Source organism: Prionailurus bengalensis, chromosome B2 (genome assembly GCF_016509475.1).
Source record: "Prionailurus bengalensis isolate Pbe53 chromosome B2, Fcat_Pben_1.1_paternal_pri, whole genome shotgun sequence".
In the NCBI taxonomy this organism is placed as follows: domain Eukaryota; kingdom Metazoa; phylum Chordata; class Mammalia; order Carnivora; family Felidae; genus Prionailurus; species Prionailurus bengalensis.
This window is the reverse complement of record NC_057349.1, coordinates 97,546,009-97,562,318: the sequence shown is the minus strand read 5'-3', so window position 1 is coordinate 97,562,318 and position 16,310 is coordinate 97,546,009. Positions and strand designations below refer to the sequence as shown.

General features: G+C 39.0%; 1 protein-coding gene and 1 non-coding gene across 3 annotated transcripts in view; one reads left to right on the top strand and one right to left on the bottom strand.

Moving 5' to 3' along the window:
• Positions 1–16,310, bottom strand: part of AFG1L (AFG1 like ATPase) — a 203,576-nt gene that overhangs the window by 143,801 nt on the left and 43,465 nt on the right. For both annotated transcript variants that reach the window (XM_043592064.1, XM_043592063.1), the window contains exon 4: positions 3,001–3,052. In XM_043592064.1, the coding sequence (XP_043447999.1) occupies positions 3,001–3,052 (52 nt within the window). The remainder of the gene's footprint in view (positions 1–3,000; positions 3,053–16,310) is intronic.
• Positions 3,826–3,963, top strand: LOC122490700. Its single transcript, XR_006299233.1, has one exon. It is a non-coding gene; the product is annotated as a small nucleolar RNA SNORA70 (small nucleolar RNA).

The window sequence follows — 16,310 nt, the reverse complement described above, 5'->3', positions numbered from 1 at the left end:
ATCACAAGAGTCTGTAAGCTTCGGGTGAGCAAAGACTGTGTCTGCTTTTATTGACCACCACCGTCTGCAGAAACAACACGGTGCCTGGCACACAGCAGACACTTGTCAAGTGAACGCAAGAATGAGGACAGATGTTGAAAAAACGTGGGGAAGAAACCAACAATAAATTTTATCTACCTCACAATTTTGCTTTGGTCTCTGCAGTATCCTAAATAAAACCTTGTATTTTTCTCAAGAGAAGATTCTTATAAAACCTAAAACCCTTTTAAGTTCTAACTTTCAAGCCTATATAGTTAGGAAGCCAAAAAGGACTACTCAAGTGCTAGCCCCCCTTCCCCACGGTGCACTTTTCACAGCCAATCTTCCTGCTAAAGGAGCTGGGGGTGGTGTCCTCCATCACTGCCCCAAGCCCAGAGTTTTGCTTCCCAACTCCTAATCCTAAAACCAGCCTGCCTTTTGACTGGTGAAATTATCAATGTGAAGCAGGTGAGGTTAAATCAGGAGGCAGCAGAAAAGGGACTGATAAACAAAAACCTCCTTTGATTCTCTCCAAATGTACCAGGGAAATCAACAACCTGCCATCACCACAGCAGTCTGCTAGCCAGAGCTGAAACCCAAGAAAGCCAACTGCAGGGTAAGAATGAAGCCACAAAACACTCCTGGGGCGTCAGTTAAGCATCCAACTTCAGCTCAGGTCATGATTTCACGTTCATCAGTTTGAGCCCCACATCCAGCTCTGTGCTGACAGCTCAGAGCCTGGAGCTTGCTTCCAAATCTGTGACTCCCTCTCTCTCTGCCCCTCTACCAGTCATACTCTGTCTCTCAAAAAATAAATAAATTTAACATTAATAAAACATTTATATAAATATAACATTTAACATATTTATACAAAATTTTATTAAAAAAAACACTCCTATTGCAGCTTTTGGCTTCTGCAGGAGATGTGCTAATAAGCATTTTATTAGTGAAAATGAATGAAAATTACTGAATCAAATCTACTGGGGCTTCCTGGATTGAGGATCCATCTGAGTCAGTCATCTCCACACGAGTAGAAAGAAGCATGCATGACAGAGCCTAGGGCAAGTGCAGAAATAAGGAAGGGAAGGGGGTGCTATGACACAGACCTCTCTTTGTCATGAGTCTCTCTGAAACTGAACACCTGTTTCCCAAGTCTAAAAAAAGGAAAATAGTAACAAAAAAGAGCTTGGGAGAGCATTCTGAGGCTATTCTCCCAGCCAGAGAACGCCCTCAAACTGAGAATTGACCTATCTTTTACTACCTGTTTTTGTAAGTATCCTAAACTAAACTGAGTATAGCCACCAAAATGTTCATCTTCCTTCCTATTTTAGAATTCCTTTCTCTTCCCCTCTCTACGCTATAAAGATGTTCTTAACCAAAGGTTGCCACACACCCAGCTCTGTGAACATCCCATGTTATCACATCTTCTCCAATTCCTTCAAGCACTCGGACGAATGACGCTTGTTATACCTCCCTTCAATTTGTTAGCATATGGCTGTATTTTCCAAACTAAAATCCAGTAACTTTTATAGGTTTGGTTTTTTTTTTTTTTAAAGCCCTTTTGCAGAAGTAGAAACAGTTGTGCTTTACTAACCATCTCCATTTATGGGTAAGTGGTTAAGGTAACAGGAGAAACAAAGATGTTGATTTTAGCAATGACTAAACGTGAAAGTGAAGGTATAGGAAGTAAATGTTCTCCAAAGAGGCAAAGAATAAGAGAGAATAAGAGATGACCACAGAATGAGAACAGTACCCAAAGGTGTAGACACATAAAACTGTGGAATAAATTGCTTTGTAAATAAGCCTTTGGAATAAATTGTTTTCTAAATAAGAAATAAGCATATGCTATTCTTAAAAATACCAATTAGCCAATGAACTAAGAAAAAGAATAGCTTGGGGGCGCCTGGCTGGCTTGGTCAGAAGAGCGTACAACTCTTGATCTTGAGGCTGTGAGTTTAAGCCCCATGGTGAGTGTAGAGATTACTTTAAAATGTAAAAAAAAAAAAAAACAAAAAACAAAAACAAAATAGAATAGCTTGAACTTCTTTGACATTTTCCAAATCTGTAAGCTCCAAGAACTTGATGAATCTTAAAGGACAATCTCTTATCATCCACTTGTTTATGAACTCACTGATTCTTTTTCTTAAACTTGCTAAATCTCTAAGTGTAGAGCAGGTATTTACAGGCATTCATAAACAAATGGGAAGAGGGAGGACCCAGAAAAGAACAGTTGGATCTTTAAGGCACCATAACTACTTATTCAACTCCTAATACTTTTCTGGTCCTAAAATTCTTATTAAGATAAAAACTTTTGCTACCATTTCCTCATAGCACAAATTTGTTATGGCTGTAGGGGAGCCTGAGGTTTATCAGTTGAGGAGCAAACCGATTTTGCTATACGTAAATGTGCATTTTGAGTAAGCCAATAAAAAAAATGATTGATAAGCATTAAGACCAAATAAAATAAGAGCCACCTTTATGACATCAATAAATGTGGGTAAACAGGGAAAGGTTTAGGACCAGGAGAAAAGAACTTGTTTGAAGGAAACAGAAGCCAAACAATAGACAATTTCACCGAGAACAAAGTCAGAAAAGAAGCAGACATTCATTGATTAGTTAAATCTAGAAGGTAAGCAATAGCTCATAAGGTTTCCATGAAAAGGTAAGTCTTTGTGCCCAGTATGTGGATGTGGGAGACCAAGGAAACATAACCACTCATCCATTAAGAATAGGGGTGCCTAGGAGCGCCTGGTGGCTCAGTCAGTTAAGCATCCGACTTCAGCTCAGGTCACTTCTCTATGAAAAGTGAAAGTGAAAACTAAGATAGCTCCCACCTCTCCCCTATCCTCTCCTCCTGTTTTACTTTGCCCCATCCTATTCCCTACCTGGTGGCAGACTAAGGGATGGAAATGGAAATATCCCTGGGCTAAAGCTGGGAAATTTCCTGTTTGGACCACTCAAAACTTATTTTAGCACACTTACCAACATCTCCATAAACATACAGGCCCCTTGGAGGTTTGCTCCTTGAAAACAGCTGTAAATTAAGAACAAATAATAAATCTCTAACATGGAAATAATTAAATATCACCATATACACAGTGTTCCTAACTATAACATATAGGACTAAAACAGGCTATTATACATAATGAGTACAAAAAAACTTGATGTAAAAGCTATGAAGCCCAACTTCCATTTTAATGTAGGAGGCAAGAACCACAGCAGCCCAGGGCAAGGGCTGAAGTCACACAACTGGAGTTTACCTCCCTTACGTCATTTAATAACTATGCCGTCTTCCCCAAGTGGGCTCCCCAAACAATGACAGCCTAGCTCATTCCCAGCTAGCAAGAGAGCAGAGGAATTTTTCTGGAGACACTAAATAGTCTACAGAAAAGAAAAAGCCCAAAGGTACTTATGTGTGGACTTTTCCCAAAGAAATACCTGGTCCCTATTAGATCACCTCACAACAGAGCACCACCAATCAACCACCCTCTTATGATGGAGCCTTCAATCGGCTTGTCAGTATCTGAAAAGATGCTAAAATGAATTGACAGCCAAGAATCAATAGAAACGTGAAAAGAAAATGCCCAAGATGAAATCTGGAGACCAGAGCAAGAGTACAGAGAGGATAAAAACTCAGAGGAAACAGAGACTACCTAGACAGCAAAAGGAAACTTCAAAATAAAACTGGAATCAGTATAATTAACATGCTGGGGAAAACGAGAAAAGCTTTTAAAACTGTAAAGCAAGAACAAAATGCAATTTTTAAAAAGGAACAATAAGAATGAAATTCAAAATACGGTAGCAGATCTGCAGCCAATTAAGTAAGTAGGCTGTGCTCTTTCCCTGTGGGGGCTCAGTATGCAATGGCTGCGAACAGTAGCCTCCTTGGTAGTATATGCAGCCTGGTGATTGTATGGGTTGCCCTAAGGGACCTTGGAGACAGCCCTTTCCAGTGGACATTGATGTATGACCTCACCCCATCTCCAACTTAGGCTCCAACTGTAACCAAGCTGCAAAACAAGGAACATGTGATTGAGGCCCCACACAAGGCCAAGTTCAAGTTCTCTGGCTGACAGAAGATGTACATTTCTAAGAAACGGGGATTTACTAAGTTTAATGTGGATGAATTTGAATTCATGGTAGTAGGAAAACAGCTCATCCCAGATGGCTGTGGGGTCAAATACATCCCTAATTATGGCCTCTTGGAAAAATGGCAGGCTCTGCACTCATGAGAAATTTGGCACTGTACCTTCCCTATTCATGACCACCAATAAACCCTACTGCCTGTCTAAAAAATAAATACATAAATACATAAGTACATAAATACATAAATAAATAAAATATGGTAGCAGAGGGGCACCTGGCTGGCCCAGGCAGTGGAGCATGTGACTCTTAATCTTGGGGTTGTAAATTCAAGCCCCATGTTGGGTGTAAAGATTACTTTAAAAATACAAAGTCTTTAGGGGTGCCTAGGTGGCTTAGTTGGTTAAGCCTCTGACTCTTGATTTGGACTCAGAATATGATTTCATGTTCGTGAGATCGAGTCCTGGATCGGGCTCTGTGCTGACAGCTCCAGAGCCTGCTTGGGATTCTCTATCTCCCTCTTTTGCTCTCCCCCTCCACCACTCTCTCTCTCAAAATAAACAAACATTTTTTTTTAATGAAAATACAATAAACAGCAACAATAATAAATGGAAAATATAAGATTACTGGATTAATTCATCAGGAGGTCCAATGTCTGGCCAAAAAAAAAAAAAAAAGGAATTCCAGAAAGGGAAAATAGAGGGAAAAGAGAGGAGGAGTTATCTAAGGAATAATACCAAGATTTTTCTCAGATCTGAAGGACTTCATTTCTAGATTTGGGAGGAAAGAGTAAGTGCCCAGCAGAGAGAGGGAAATAAAACCAATACCAAGTCATAACCCTGAAATTTTACACACCAGGGATAGAGGAAACATTCTACAAATGTCTGAGGTGGCCATTGGGGAGGGTGACAAAGGAGTAGGGTAATAAGTCACAAACAACAGATAAAGACTTGAATAAGATTTGAGGGGCAACGATTTCCAATCTAATCTACCCTAAGTATACATCAAGTATGAAAATGGAAAATTGACATTCCATACATAGAAGGTCTATTTTTTTTAACATTTATTTATTTTTGAGAGAGAGAGACAGAGTGTGAGCGGGGAAGTGGCAGAGAAAGAGGGAGACACACAATCTGAAGCAGGCTCCAGGCTCCAAGCTGTCAACACAGAACCCGACGTAGGGCTCAAACTCACAAACCATCAGATCATGACCTGAGCCCAAGTCAGACACTTAACTGATTGAGCCACCCAGGTGCCCCCATACATAGCGGGTCTTAATAATATCCCCCTAACAGAAATAGGAACCCCTAGACTCCAGGAAAGACAAAGGATCCTGTGAAGGAAGCCCTGGTGAGATAGAGAATTGCTCCAGAAGCAGAGACACAAGCAGATGAAGAAGGCAATCAAGTCCAGATCAAAATAGGAGGATGGAGGGCTCCAAGGAAGAGACAAAATGCAACTTCTCTTTGCCTGATACTACTGTCAACCCAAATAACCATACTAAATTTTGTTCCACTTAGAAAAGTAACCTTTGAACTCTGCAAATTTCTAGACACCTGTGCAAAAAACCAAGGTAAGCAAGAGCAGAGAGAATTCAGGAAGGGTAAAAGCGGAAAGAGGCAAAGGTTATGCCTCTTAGAACAAACCAGAGCAGTCAGGATTTTGGCTGAGAACATACTCAAAGGCTAGATACAATCTAGTACATAATGGCTGTTGTTTTTTAGTCTGTGAGTTCACTCCAACATGTCTCAGAAACTTCTGTTGCTTTCCTGCCCCTCTCAGCCTTCTCTATAAATCCAGCCCCTGACTCTAGCATGCCCCTTCCCCACCATTTAGGCAAAAGGACGTTCTTTGATTTGATTTTGCCAGCTGACTGCATTCCCTGTGTTCCTCTGCACATTAACTCTCAATCTATTCTTAAATCTCAGCTGAAAACAGATTCCATTCCTGCCAAAACCTCTTAATTTGTTTTGTTTTAAGATCTTATACGAGCCATTCTTGTACACTGGTTATGCTATTTTCAACTTGCCAGAAAAAAGCATTATGCTCTTAAATAATTTTAGAACAGCTTCAAATTGGAAAGCTTACATAGAACTTCATAATCTCTAAGTATAGTCTATGTATTAGAAATCTTTTGAAGGGTGCCTGGATGGCTCAGTCAATTAAGCGACAGACTCTTGATTTCAGCTCAGGTCATGATCTCATGGTTTGTGAGACAGAGCCCCCATCTGGCTCTGTGCTGACAGCATGGCGTTTGCTTAGGAGTCTCTTTCCCCACCCCCCTCTCCCTGCCCCTCCCCCATCTACCCTCTCTCTCAAAATAAATTTTAAAAAATCTTTTGAAAGCAATGTTCTGTATTAGGTAACTCCAAGGGTCATAGCAATTCATAATTCTTCATAACACACTTTGCGGGAATAGTCTAGGGTCTCTAGTACTATCCACATGAGATCACCAATATATGCTAAATAAATGAAGTTCGAAGCAAAAACTTAAAGATTGGGAGGAAAAGATGACACAGAGAGAACTCAATGCTGCCAAAAAAAACCAGCATTTGGTCCTATCTTCTGTTTTACCCACTCAAACTCAACATATTTTGGAAAAAAACATTTTGGCAAATGTTATTTTACACTATATATTACATACATATTTTTAAATTATATAATATGTATTACATATACATATTATATTATAATTATAACATGTTAGATACCATCTACCTAAACAAAATATACTCCAAGTATTTTCACTTTTCACTTTTTCAATTTTCTCCTAATATACTTTCAGTCATCCAAAAATTACTGAAATTATTTCAAGGGATTTAAAAATCTATATATTTTTTTAAGGTTTTTTTAAATTTGTATTCATTTTGACAGACAGAGAGCATGTGCACAGGGGAGGGGCAGAGAGAGAGGGAGAGGGAGAATCCCAAGCAGGCTCCTTACCGCCAGCACAGAGCCCAACGTGGGGCTTGAACCCACGAACCGGGAGATCATGACCTCAGCCCAAAGCAAAAGTCGGATGTTCAACCAACTAAGCCACCCAGGCACCCCTAAAAATCTATAGTTCGGGGCACCTGGATGGTTCAGTCAGTAGAGCGTGTGACTCTTGATCTTGGAGTTGTAAGTTTGAGCCCCAAGTAGAGATAGGGTGTAGAGATTACTTAAAATCTTAAAAAAAAAAATAAAAATAAAAAGATAAAAATCTGTATTTTAAGGGGAAAATCAGAATCAAATGGTGAACAGTAAGACTATTTAGAAGACTATAAAATGGGTCCTAAAGAAGTTTTAAAATTCCTTATTTATAGTAGTGAGTTCACAGAAAGTAAGGTTCACAATTTTCTTCAAAATGACTTAGACAGAAACCCACATCATTTACATGCTCCTAATTTACATTTTCTCACAATTTACCCTATTTTTCAGTTCCATTAAATTTCCTTTATGATGCTTTAATTTTTTTAAGTTTATTTTGAGACCACAGCGTGAGTAGGGGAGGAGCGGGGGGGGGGGGGGGGGGGGGGGGCGGTTGCGGAGACAGAAAGAGAAAGACAGAATCCCAAGCAGTGTCCATGCTCTCAGCACAGACTCTGAAGTGGGGCTCCAACCCACGAACCTTCAGATCATGACCCGACCTCAGACTCTTAACCGACCTAGCCACCCAAGCACCCCTATAGTGTTTTAATTTCTATCATTTGTTCTTAGGTCTCAGAAAACTCCACCCTGCTATCATTCTTAGGTGCTGATATTCTCCATTTGCTCCCCTCCCCCAACCATCTCCTTCCTCCAGCTCTGCACCCCAGGAGGCTAACCTTGCCGGCGGCTGCTAGCTGGCGTTAGCCTCTGTGACATACTACTTGCAGGAGATGGAAGAGAGGGAGGAAAGAAAAATCAGACCATTCCTTCCTGTTTCCTCCTGGCTTCATTGCTAGTCTCTGGCAGAACTGCATCCCTTCAGGACCATCAATCAGGCCCTCATGCCACAGCTCCAGCCCACTCCAGGCTCCTCCTTACGTTCTCCATCTCGTTTGCTGTCGTAGGCCTGATTAAGTCATGACTAAGTCATCTTGATTCAGTCTTTATTTGAAACATCTGCTGTGAACGGTTTCCTGCCAGGACTCTGATACGCACCCTATCCTTTAAATGCATGCACTTAACACTAAACAAAGGCCTGAAACTCTGAAGATGAACAAGTTTCATTAGTGACCAGTTGTAAGATTTGCTATGTTACTTGTATCTTCAGAAATTCATAAAGCAGGATGACGACACCTTCTCCACTGGGCTTTTGATAAATCTCCAATGACTCTGTATTATAGACTGTGCAGATGGTAAGATTAAAGATGATGTTGTGGGGGGCACACCTGGGTGGCTCAGTCAGTTGAGCTCTGACTTCAATTCAGGTCATGATCTCACGGTTCATGAGTTTGAGCCCCACACTGCGCTCTCCACTGACAGTGCAGGGCCTGCTTCGGATCCTCTCTCTCCCTCTCTCTCTGCCCCTCCCCTCCCTCCCTCCCTCTCTCTCTCAAAAATAAAATAAACATTAAATTTAAAAAAAAAAATAAAAAATAGGGGCACCTGGGTGGCTCAGTTGGTTAAGCATCCAACTTCAGCTCAGGCCATGATCTCATGCTTTGTGGGTTCGAGCCCCACGTCAGGTTCTGTGCTGCCAGCTCAGAGCCTGGAGCCTGCTTCAGAGTCTGTGTTTCCCTCTCCCTCTGTCCCTCCCCTTGCTCATGTTCTGTCTCTCTCGGTCTCTCAAAAATAAATAAATGTTAACAAAAAAAATTTTTTTAATTAAAAATAAATAAAGATGATGTTGAAAGATAGTGGTAACCTATCATCTGCCTCTACTAAGCATAAAAGAGCAGAAGAATACTGGAAATGAGCCCCAAAGGGCTGGGTAAAAATGCTGGTTCTGCTACTTATTAGTTTTGTGACCCTGGATAAGACTTATCAACTCAACAGCCTGCTGTTTCCTTATCTACTGAGTACAGGGCAGAGCACAGGGCGTTCCCACTAATTGCAAGGTCCATTCCTTCATGCTGAAGACTGCAAACTTTATGTTTTAGGGATGTCTGTTTCCATCAAAGTCTATGCACCAAAAAAAAAAAAAAAAAAAAAAAAAAAAAAAAAACACCGTACCATTTGAGACATCTCTAAGATCTGAACACCAATGTGCACTCAAGCTATTTTATATCTATGTAAACCCTATGTTCAACAAATAAAGAATATATTCAGGAACATGTAGCCCAATTTCAAATATAGTCAATATGCTAAGCCATAAAGGAAACCTCAATAAATTCCAAAGAATCACTTTAGTCCAACCATAATGAAATAAAATTAAAATAAATGATGGAAGGATAGCTAAAAATAGAAAATCAACCTTCCCATCATGTTCACCCAGCCTTCGGAATATTGCTGAAACAGTCTGAAATCTCTTTAGAGTGCAGCTTCTCGCCAGTCCCTTCATATTGCCAGCAATTCCATTTCTCTGGTTAGTTCACTCTCTGTTTCTGCAGTGCTTCTCTGGAACCTTCTCAGCTCTCTTCAAGCCGAACTACACCTCCCCCATCACTTTCAGCAGATGTCTCCTACTTCTCCTTAGAGAGAAAACAGAAGGCATTGAGGTGGAACTCTTTCAACTTCCTATATGAAATTGCAATCCCACCCATATCTGCACCCATCCTTTCCTCTCTCCCTCCCGTGACAAAGTAAGAGGATTCCTCTTCCTATGCAATGTTCTCTCAATTTCTGAATCTCAGTCCTCACCCCCACCCCCACCACCTTTTCAGGAACCATGACCACCAAATTAAATGTTTCACTTCTCCTGTAATCCTTTTCATCAACATCTTTATAAAAGCCTTCCTGTGAATTCATTTTTACAATCTTTAAGTGTAATGTCTTACAAAGCAAGACATAAACCCAAAAACTATAATGGAAAAGGCAGAAAGACTTAAAGCAATGAAATTAACCATTTCTGCTTGGGGGAAAAAATGCTAACAGTAAAAGACAAGGAAAAAATCTTGCAATATTTATTAGAGACAAGAATTTATTTCCTTAGTAAACAGGGTTTTTATAAATCAGTAAGAAAAACAAATACAAATGGCTTAAACATTTGAAAGAGTACTTCTCATTCACGATAAAAGTGGTGTGATTTAATATAACAATGAAATATTGCCATGACAAAAATCTAGAAGTCTGAGGGAATACGGTGTTGTCAAAAATGTAGAAGACAAGGAAGGCTCATAAACTGGTAAGAATATGAACTGCTATAATCTTTTTTTTTCATAGCACAGTGAATTTTAACGTACTCCCATTTGGGGAGGTCACACTGCACACTTTTGGAGACACCCCATAGATGTCCAGCTTTCCATTTCTGGGCATTTATCCAAAGGAAATGAAAACACTAACTCAGAAAGATATCTGCACCTCCATGTTCACTGTGGAACTATTTACATGTGCCAAGACATGACAACAACCTAAGGGTATATGAATCGATGAACAGATAAAGAAAATGTGGTGTATATTTACAGTGGGATATTAGGCATAAAAAAAGAAGGAAATCTTGCCATTTGTGACAACATGAATGGACGCTGAGGGCATCAAGCTAAGTGAAATAAATCAAGCAGAAAAAGATATGTACTGGGGTGCCTGGCTGACCCAGTTGGAGGAGCATGCAAGTCATGATCCTGGGATTGTGAGTTTGAGCCCCACGTTGGGTTTAGAGATTCCTTAAAATAAATAAACTTAGGGGCACCTGGGTGGCTCAGTCAGTTGAGTATCCGACTTTGGCTCAGGTTGTGATCTTGCAGTTCATGAGTTCAAGCCCATCGTTGGGCTTGCTGCTTTCAGTGCATAGCCTGCTTCTGATCTTCTGTCCCCCTCTTCCTCTGTCCCTCCCCTGCTCACACACTGTCTCTCAAAAAATAAAGAAAGCATTAAAAATACTTAAAAATAAATAAACTTCAAAAAATAAAAGAAAAAGATATATACTGAATGATACCACTTATCTGTGGAATCTAAAAAACAAAACAAAACAAAAAATCTCACAGAACTCTCTAGTCACAGAGCATTCTTAAGTTTAGGAGACCTGCTGTAATAACTTAAATCAAAAGGGAGGATTAGGAAAAGCAGGTGTTAAAAGAGTGTCATTAAAATTTTTCAAAACAATACAGCTAAACTGCCAACTGTCCAATGAAAAATGTGCTGATAGCACCAATGTTTGGGGTCCTGCCTGTGATGTACTCCAAACTGCAAAATTCAGTAGAAACTTATGTTTTGAAGTTTATATACAGTATATAAAAGCCCATTTACACCCATAGAATCTTTTGAACATGGGGCTTACATTGTAAGAAGTAAATATCCAATCATTATTCTACCAAAATTTTATGAGACATAATCAAATTCAAAGTGTGAATCCAAACACACACAGAGTTAAAAGGATATTTAGGGGACAACTGAAGAAATTTTAACATGGGCTTCATATTTAGGGTTACCAGAGAAAATATAGGATGGCCGGTTAAATATGAGTTTCAGATTAACATCAAATATTTTTTTAGTACATATTATGTCCCAAATATTACAAGAGACATACATACACTAAAGAAGTATTATTTATCTGAAATTTACATTTAACCAGACATCCTGTATTTTTATTTGCTAAATCAGGCAACTCTATTTTAAATAATACTATTATACCAGTGTTAAATTTCTTGGGTATGATACTGGTAATATAGTTATTCAGGAGAATATCCTTGTTAGGAAATACATAATGATGGTTTTTTTTTTTAATGTTTTTTTATTTTTGAGACAGAGAGAGACAGAGCATGAATGGGGGAGGGTCAGAGACAGGGAGACACAGAATCTGAAACGGGCTCCAGGCTCTGAGCTGTCAGCACAGAGCCCAATGCAGGGCTCGAACTCACGGACCGCGAGATCATGACCTGAGCCGAAGTCGGCCGCTTAACCGACTGAGCCACCCAGGGGCCCCCATAATGATGTTTTCAAGGGTCAAGTGTTATTATGTTGCATCTTTCAGGTAATTAAAGAAAAAACAAAAAGAAAAAAACATATAATTTAGAGAGAAAAAAACAAAAGTGGCAAATTGTTAACATTCATAGACTTTAAGTATTGTTGAAAATTTTTGTAATGGTTACTTATTTTTGAGAGAGAGAGAGAGCACGAGTAGGGTAGGGGCAGAGAGAAGTAGGTACAGAGGATCCAAAGTGGAATAGAGGATCTGAGCAGGCTCTGTGCTGACAGCAGAGAGCCCGATGTGGGGCTCAAACCCGTGAACAGAACTGTGAGATCATGATCTGAGCCCAAGTTGGATGCTTAACCAACTGAGACACCCAGGTGCTCCAAATTTTTTCAAAATAAAAAGTTGGGGAAAAAATGTGGTGACTAATAACTAAATTGCTTTTACTCCCCGCCTCCCCCTTTGGTGAAATGCTTTTACTTTTGAATTCAGTCTAAAATTATTCCAAAAGTATCTGCATATTTACATTTTAGACAACTGCTTTCAAAACTGTTACCAAAACTATTCCTTTAACTGAGGCAAAGTAAACATTTGTTATCCTCATTCTGAATATTTTGATTTAATCATTTTAACTTATGTTTTGTTCCTTATGTTAAAAATTCTAGCATTAAAAAGTAATCCGAGGTGATTTTCACCAAAGTTATAAATTGAAATAGCATGTCCTCCACCTTTCCGGGTTACTCCCCACCTGCTACTCCAGCATAATTTCCATTAGGACAATTAGATAATAAGGGTGGTGCTTTAAAATAAAAAGGGTTGTTTTCAATTTGTTTAAAATGCAGGAATACTACTTTTCCTGTTTCTCCCCACTCCCCTCATCATTCCATTATTATCTCCAAAAATGATAGAATCAGAGACAATGATTCCAGCTGGAATGCTGGGCATAATTACATCTTTTAAAAACTAGCATTATATCATTCTCAACATAGACCACTTTCTGATAAAAGTAGATCACTTCAGGTTTCTAAGGAGATCTTTAAAAACTAAAAGAATGAACTATATGTTAGCACCCATAAAGGCTCTTTAAATGAAAATCTTTTTTAAAATGCCTTCAGTTGAATTGCAGAAGAACCCTCCTAACCTAAAGTACACCAATTTGTTCAGTTTACTCCTATAATTAAGCCTATTTATGTACCTAAATAGCAAGTATGTATGGGGGGGCGAGGGGGGGGGTGAGCTTAAACCTCTAGAACAACTAGGATAAGAAATGGCTCCATTTTTTATTATAACATAGTTTGAGGATGCAAATGACTTTTTAATGCCTCATGCATTCAAGCAACAAGCATTTTTAAGTGCCTACATGTGCCACTGGGAAACAAATGACGGCAGGTAATTTCTTCAGCAAATCTACACTGTCTGCTCACTCCTAACTGGTACTCTGATTCTAACTGGCTTAGACAAAGCTATACTAGGTATGATCTATTCCAGTCCACTACTAGTTCAGAGGGATATCCAAGACACAAGCATAATTCTCAAACCAATCTGGAATTCATTTAAAAAAAAAAATGTGAAAAATATCCCTTGGTCTGAATATCCCTGGTTGAAGTTCTGAATTTGAAGAATTAAAGTGACCTTCCAGGCTTCTCCTGGATTATCAAAAACTGATGCTAAGGAGGGAATGAGAATACAAACACATCCACAGAGACACATATGGATATAGAAACTCACAGAGACACCAACACTCACACAGACACATGGATAGACTGATAGCCTATCATTCAGAATTATCAGAGAATTGACAATCAGAGAATTGTCTTCTGAATCTTCAATGATGGCTTTGTCATTCATTTTTTCATTTATTCTGCAAACAAGGATTAAGGACTGAGCACCTACTTTGTGCCAGGCAGTGAGCTAGGCTCTGCAGACCCAGAAGATTCAGAACACAAAGTATTTACTAAAGGAATATGTGGTCACCAGGTGGGCAATATGAGAGGTGCTAAACAAAAGATGAGATGTAGCATTGGCAGACTCCAAGGCAAGAGAAGGTCCTAGTCTTGCCCAAGGTGCTTCAAATAGTTTGTCACAGCTGGTGCTTTAACGGCAGAGAATTAAAACAGATGAGGCTGGCTAGAAGCAGGGACCAGGTTCTCAAGGACCCTGTAGAACACACTAATGTGTCTGTACTTTTTCCCAAGGGCATCAAGAACCCTTAAGTGGGAGAATGGTATAATCAGATTATGTGTTAGAAATATAGTTCTTGAATGACTAAAGAAGATGTGGTATATATATACAATGGAATATTACTCAGCAATCAAAAAGAATGAAATCTTGCCATTTGCAACAATGCGGATGGAACTAGAGTGTATTATGCTAAGCAAAATTAGTCAAAGAAAGACATCATATGACTTCACTTATATGTAGAATTTAAGAAACAAAAAGGTGAACATAGGGGAAGGGAAGTAAAAATAATATAAAAACAGAGAGGGAGACAAACCATAAGAGACTCTTAAATACACAGAACAAACTGAGGGTTGCTGGTGGGGTGTTTAGCGAGGGGATGGGCTAACTGGGCAATGGCCATTAAAGAGGGCACTTGTTGGGATGAGCACTGAGTATTATATGTAAGTGATGAATCACTAAATTCTATTCTGGAAAACATTACACTATATGTTAACTAACTTGGATTTAAATTTTAAAAAGAAAAAGAAAAGAAAAAAAAAAAGCAAGAAAACACTTGTCTCATTATTTCCCCAGTACTTGAAATGGGCACATTACTTGAAAAAGACAAAACATTACCAAACATAAGATAAGATTAAATCGATATTAAATGAACACATAACTACAGGGGTGCGTGGGTGGCTCAGTCAGTTAAGCATCTGACTTCGGCTCAGGTCATGATCTTGCGGTTCATGGGTTTGAGCCCCCCATCGGGCTCTGCACTGACAGCTCAGAGCCTGGAGTCTGCTTCAGATTCTGTGCCTCCCTTTCTCTCTGCCCCGCCCCCATTTGCGCGCGCGTGCATGCGCGCGCGCTCTCTCTCTCTCGCTCAAAAATAAACATTAAAAAAAATAAATAAATAAAAATGAATACCTAACTACATATATAGGACTCAGAAACATCTGGCACTCATGAAAAAGATTTAAGCCAAGACAATTCAGCTTATGGAACTTCAGAAAGAGAAAAAAATTTCCATTGCTAAAAAGTCTATAGTACTTTCTAGGCCTTTCTGAGCTATGTGCTAATAGTTCCCCTTCTTTAGTCTATTTGTAAGAAGCAAATGATGAAACAGTAGAGTCTAAAATTACATCATCAAGTTGTAATTTCCCCAAAATGATTTTTAAATTGTGTTTTTAAAATTTTTTCTAATGTTTATTTATTTTTGAGAGACAGAGGCAGAGCATGAGCGGGGGAGGGGTAGAGAGAGAGGGAGACCCAGAATCTGAAGCAGACTCCAGGCTCTCACCTGTCAACACAAAGCCCAACACAGGGCTCCAACCCACGAACCGTGAAATCATGACCTGAGCCAAAGTGGGATGCTCAACCGACCAAGCCACCCAGGTGCCCCTAAAAATGATTTTAAGAAACCTGTTGAAATATCTAACAATTACACTTAAAATATTTTTACTATAGAATATAATAAATAGGCTAAATTGGATAAAATATTGAATAGCTAGCTACCTACCACCCAACTTTTTCAAATCTTTATATTTTAACATATTTATCCCAAAATTTAAGTAATAAAATATTAGACACAGCTGAAGCCTCCCTTTGTATCCTATTTCCTCAGAGAAAACATCCCCATGTTACGCAACATTCCATTTTAGAAATACATTCTGATTTATTTATCCAGTTTTGTGGCATCTGCTAGTTATCCCCACAAGACAGACTCTTCATCCATTTTTCTACTGAGGTGTTTTTTTCTTCTGTTTTTGATAGTTCTTTATGCAATCCAGATAACAATCCACAATCAATTATTTTTAATGCAAGTATTCTCTCCCAGTCTGTGTTCTGCCTTTTCACCTTTTCTACGTCACTTTTTCTCAGCTAAAAGTTTTAAATTTTAGTATAGTCAAATGTATCCATCTTTATCTTCATAATTTAGGTTTTCCTATCTTATATAGGAAATTTTTACTATTCCCAGGTTCATAAAGATATTCCTTTATATTTTCTTCAAGAAGTTTAAGACATTAATTCTATGTAATTTATGTTTATGTTTAAAGAAAAAGATACCTAA